Source organism: Sander lucioperca, chromosome 14 (assembly GCF_008315115.2).
Source record: "Sander lucioperca isolate FBNREF2018 chromosome 14, SLUC_FBN_1.2, whole genome shotgun sequence".
NCBI lineage: Eukaryota > Metazoa > Chordata > Actinopteri > Perciformes > Percidae > Sander > Sander lucioperca.
In genome coordinates, this window is record NC_050186.1 from 22,254,328 (window position 1) to 22,260,327 (window position 6,000).

Below are 6,000 nucleotides of genomic sequence, written 5' to 3' on the forward strand. Positions count from 1 at the left end.
GCAAATACATTTTTCCTTTTCCCCCTGTAACTTCATCCCAATGCATGCTGGGATAGGCTACAGGCTGCTTGTGAGCCTAATCAGAAAAAAACAGGTATGGAAAAAGAATAAAGAAATGTTGTATGCTACTTATATTATTGGATAATTGGGGATAGATACATTAGGCCACTTCAGATAGTCCCACATAAATAGTGAAATATATATATTAAACCCTCTTTTGTCTTCTAATATACGATAGACTAAATTGTGGAACTTTCCGCTCATCCTATTTCAAGCAAACAACTTAAACCAACATTTAAAACTATTTTCAAATGGATAAACTGTATTGATGTCTGGAAAAGAGATGTACATTAACATTACATGCAAAAGCACACCGCTGGTCTCCGCACCCTCTTACACTGACTTCCTAGAAGCAGCAAAATAACAGTGACTGGGAATAGCATCCTATACAGGCAGCCTGTCATTATAAAGTTGGCACACTATCCTGCCGTCCTTGTACATCTTCTGCTGAAACAGAATGCCTTGGAGGAACGATGCCTAACTATCCACATAACACTAAATCATCACCTTTGAAACCAAGAAGGAAGGAAGATCTATCTTCTACTCACTGTGTTCCCTGAAGTCTGCAGTGCTAATGTGGTCTTGACTGAGAAAGGCTTTTTACAAGTTCCCAGTTTGAGGGGATGTTATGGTTTGGAACCAAGGCCTCAGAAGAAGTTAATGTGTATCTTAGCTTTGACTTCTGTGTGTTTTGATTTTACAGCCACAGTCTGGGTCTTATCTGTCCATGCAAATGATTAATCAATGTATCTGTGGTTGAGGCCATTGACAGACTGAGAGGGTTGGTGAGTGTGTCTAGCGTACAATCACAGTCTCCTGGTCAAAAAGATACTTAAGCCTCTCAACAGCAGTTCTGAAAAGGAAGAGTTCATTTTTGTAGGCTTCAAACCAGCAGTTACACAGAGAAGTGCTGAATGTGAAAAGGAAATGTCAGTAATATAAATTCCCACTCAAACTAATCTATTTTATAGGCATCAGTAAACTGAGCCTAAAGCTGTGCCAGTGTGCACATACTCAGCTGTCCACTTTGTTAATAGTCTGGAAACTGGATGACAATAATGATATGCTAACCAGCATTAAGAAAATAAAATGGAACACTTTGAGAGAAGGGACATTTTTGCCCCGAATTCAGAGGCCTATGCAGCCTGTCCTTCCAGGCATGGTGTTCCACCACCAACGTAGCAATCTTACATTACTCATGGTTAAGTTTAGGGTTGAGCTATGGCTGCAGTGTGGTTTGTCAATCTTGGCAAAGGAGGCAGAATGTAAATGCAGAATGAGAGTATAAGCTCTGCCTGGCAAAAAAAAAGTCTGGTCAGCCAGCTGAATGTTTAGTGATATGCAAAGTCTTTCTGCATCAACCAAATCTAATTTTGCAGAAGGAAGTCAGTTGATTAATAAGTTAAAAAGTCAACTGCCAATTCCCACCCACCAAAATTATTTGATGACTACATGGCTGAAAAGTTCAATCTTATTGGTTACGGCTCATAGTTCTTCATCTAAGTGATGAGAAATATGTGCAACGCAATCTGATGGGGAAAAGGCATCTGACTAGCCAGTACTAAATGATCAAACTGGACACATGGATAAACAAAAAGGACACAGAATGGATGTGGATCACCAGAGCCACAGGGCTCATGGGAAAATGATGACAAAGCAAAGGAAAAACCAAAGGGACAAGGTTAAAGCTGCCCGACTGGGTCACATGTTAGCAACAGAAGCCTGAAATACCACACACTTCCATACAGTCACAGGAATGAGCTGTCAAAAGCCTGCTCCTCCGCCACACATAGTAGCTCCATTCACCAGCAGAGAGAGAGAGAGAGAGAGAGAGAGAGAGAGAGAGAGAGAGAGAGAGAGAGAGTGGGGTTAAGTTATGTTTAGCCAAACTCAGACAGACTGCCCATTGAGGAGCGCTCTGCTTTGAAATGAGGTTGAGGAACATCCATGTCAAGAAAATATTGCCCTCTGATTTTCTCCTCCTTTGAACACAACTCTGCTTTCATGCCTTTCTAGGCCTACTGCTCTCTGGGAGCCTCATCCATCCCTCCTCCCGTTTTTCTAGTCTTCATTCTCTCTGGGAAGAGAGAATAAACATGAAAGAGCCTGACCGCTTTCTTCTCTAAATCGGTCGCTCACTGCTTGGGTGGGGCGCTGTTATAGTTTACACCAACATCTGTGATGCGGCACCACATTGCGAGCACGGGAGCGCGCAAACTGTCGCACCGCGCAGTGGCCCAGCGCATCTGGCCAACTCCACTGTGAGCGCCCAAGGGACGCTGCATGCGTGTGCACGCAAAGAGCAAGCACGCGCTAACAGGTAAAAGGAGTGTTGTATTTGCGTCACTGACAATATCACAGGGTCAGGTGATTAAAATGCTTTTCTGAAAGCCAACGAACGCGTCCGCGCGCACAGCGTCTATAAGCATCCTTTAACATGAGATATACAATCTGCACGAGGTGTAGCACACAGAGGCACATTCACATTGATGTGGTATACATTTCCACACCCTGAACTGCGAAAAAAACATCCATAGCTTACAGACGCATATGCACAAACAGAACTGTACAAAGCGCACATAGACACGGAGACACTGGTTGCTTTCACTCCCAAACCCCTGTGAGCGAGCTGCTCCGCCGCATAATAACCTATTCATAAAAAAAGCAAAAAATGTCTCAGGCTTCCGCCTCCAAAATACACACGGGAGACGACGGGAAGGTGCAATCGCCTCTCGCAATCTGAAATTGGAAACGGGGCCAAAGAATACACTGGAGGAGGGCAATTTATGTTACAAAAGCCCCCTTGGTCCGTAAACTGTCCCAGCAAGTTCTACAAACGAAGAATGAAGAGCCATTGATCCACCTGTCCACTGAAACTTAAAGCGAATTTATTTCTCTCTAAAAAAAAAAACATTGTGTAAAGCAAACCTGCTTTCGTGTTTCTGATCATAATCTGCATGGTGTGTCTCAGCCAAAGGAGCCAAACTTCGCTTATCATATAGCCTAACAATAGTTACAAAACATATGCTCAGATCCACTGAGCGATATCATAACTTAAAATGTTAATTAGCCTAAAACCTGACAGCATATATTCAAACATCACCATTAAAGTCGTGTTGCACTTCAAAAAATTAATCATTCATGCACTGCTCTTTAATTTTATTTATTTCCTTGGCGCGTGCCATTCCGCATCAAGAGTCTTCAGTCAGATCAGAAGTGATCTGGACTCAGGTGAATCAATGGAGACTCTGTGTTAAAAATAACTCAAGACGACTAGAGGTCCGTCAGGGAACTGCAGCGCATACAGATCATTCCTTTTAGGCGAACTGATCTAAACTGCGCGGAGTGAAATATAATACAACCATGGGAGTGAGGGGGGGAGGACAAGAACGTAAAACCTTAAAGTAAAATAATACTGATACATTCCGACTGGGAAAATGTTCGCAATCAAACCCAAATGGCTTCTTAATATGATTCTACCTATTTGTTATAAGGAATACAAACATAGAATGTTGTTCTTCAATGGGGAAAAAACGCTAAATCAACTTTCCACGAATGCTTATGGTCACATCCCACAAACGTCCTACAGAAATCCCTCCTCCCTGCACAACCATAGGCAGTGATGGATGGACTGGTGCACAGGCTGAGCTGGTAAACATTCAGCCAACAGCCTGTATCCACAGCCCAGTTTACTCACAGACCAATGTTCAGTTGCAATTCAGGAGACAAAAAAATCATAGTAAAAAGTTCATAAACGGGATGTTTAGTCGACAAAACCTCCCCAAAAGCGAGTGAAGCAGCTCTTTGCACCGTCCTACCCCATGCCCCCCTGCGGATAACGGGCCACAGAAGTTCGCAAAATGAGCCCCATCCTGTTAAAACCAAACGGGCTCCTTAGAAGTGAAACAGAATGTATAGGAAAATAATAAAAGATAAAGTCAGCAGCAGACAAGTTGTTCAAAATGACAAAACAGCACCTGAAAGATTGAGCTCAGCCTCTATTCGCAATATTTGGCGAGGTGACACCTGTTAGCAGGCTGCATGCAATGCACACCCACAGAGGGACAGTCGAGGAAATGATGTCCAAAGAAGCGACAAAAAAAAAACTTTTGTTGAAAACGTAATAACGCGTGTGTATGTTTTCCTGCAGCAAAAAGCAATTAATGTGCTTTTATAACGCCTCTACTCTATGGCCAGTGGCTGATAGTGACAGAGTGTCCATTATCGGACAGAGTTGTTAAGGCTATAGCGAGAATTCAGCTACCCGATAAAAAAAATAACTTTTTTCAATACAAACACAAAAAAAACAATCAGATTTATTCTTCATTTGTTTTATGGGATGGACCTTTAGAGACACAGCGCCTAAAATAGCTCAATTATCGGACACTTAGATTTCCATCGCATCACTTATTCGTATTTCCCATCTAACTTCTGTCAATTACCAAATGGTCGGTACAATGTCACAGTCACATAAGGCCTTTAGGAACCAGTCAGAAAATACAAGTCGTCCTGGGATGCTTTAAGAATTTGACAGAAAATAAGCAGAACATAAGCTGAGATACAATATGCAGGTATCGACGCAAAAAAAACCAAACAAACACTATTTAGATAGGATATTAGGACAGTGTGGGTCCATTGCTGTTGGACATTGTCGACTTGACCACATTTCTTAGATAAAATGTAAAAAAGCACGCAGGTGCGCACGTGTCCGATAATGGATGAGGTATACATTCATTACGCACAATAAATCCAGACAGCGAAGAGTAAAGTCGCCTTAAACGAAAAAAAACCCACTAAAGATGGGGATACGACCAAGTCTCGTTTAACAAGCACAATAAACATCAAAACTGTTAATAAGAGAACCCATCTTACCTGCCCGAACCACGGTCGTTTGGCACACGGCGAGCGCCACGATTACCAAGGCAAAGGATGCGAAGTCCATGCGCCATGGTCTCCGTTTCTTACGGAAGGGACAATCTCCGGTATCCATAGTGTTGCAGTAGTTTGCCGGCCTGGTTGAGCTGTAAATGTAGGATATGGTGGAAGTTATCCGCTCACAGAAAGCCAGCCGACGAGAGGGACCCGACTGACCCTTCTGCGAGGCAACAGACAAAAAGGCACGCCTCTGGAGACGTCTCTGCCTCTCTCCCGGAGACTTTCCTTAATGAGTGACCTATGTATGTCTATCTTAATGCACAAAACCTAAACACTAAAGGGGGTTTGGGGTGAATAAATATCTTTTATTTTAACGTTTAACCCCTTAGTGCTAAAGCCCCATTGAGTCAGACTGGGTACGAGTACCCAAAGTGGAGAGAGCAGCAGAGAGAGACCTGGAATCACGCTCTCTCTCCCTTCTCTCTCTTTCCCTCTTCCCTTCTTTACTTACACACTTACTCCCACGAAGAGTGAGAACATGTGTGTGTGTGGGGGGAGAGAGAGAGAGAGAGAGAGAGAGAGAGAGAGAGAGAGAAAGAGAGAGAGAGAATGGCAAAAGGAGAGAGGGAGAGAGAGGGCGTGCGTAATTGCGCCCTGGGCATATATGCTGATCTACGTGTAAGGAGGAACGTCTTTGTGGAGATTATGAACTAGAGTTTTTAATGATTGGCCTATACAAATATTTCACCTCAGACACACACCGCAATTGCGTCCTTCTTTTCAACTGTGAGTTAGTGGCTCAATGCTGCCCAGGATGCACATCATTTTCTCTTTCTGATTCTCTCTGAACAATCCTAATCCTAAACAGAGTATTAGAGTCTCTTTACCTTTTCTACTTCCTGCTGTCTTGCCTTTGTATCTGTGGCATGAAAAGACTGGCTTTATAAACCATGAAGAACGGATGGTAGATAAGACAGCAGCACCACTCACCACGCTGTGTGCCAGCAGAGAAGAGTGAGCGTTCGGCCAGCCAATCAGGCTTCTGTCCGCGCAACTCAACACGCC

The 6,000-nt window shown here is 43.3% G+C and overlaps 1 protein-coding gene across 4 annotated transcripts in view; it reads right to left on the bottom strand.

Annotated features, from left to right (window-relative positions):
• The window catches only part of col11a2 (collagen, type XI, alpha 2), a 54,296-nt gene extending 48,859 nt beyond the window's left edge, over window positions 1-5,437 (bottom strand). For 3 of the 4 annotated variants that reach the window (XM_031295544.2, XM_035991355.1, XM_031295543.2), the window contains exon 1: window positions 4,933-5,436. In XM_031295544.2, the coding sequence (XP_031151404.1) occupies window positions 4,933-5,050 (118 nt within the window). In that variant the 5' untranslated portion in view covers window positions 5,051-5,436. Of the gene's footprint in view, window positions 1-4,932 lie in introns of all 4 variants that reach the window. The other variant, XM_035991354.1, reaches the window with a different exon arrangement.
• Window positions 5,438-6,000: the final 563 nt, after the last annotated feature.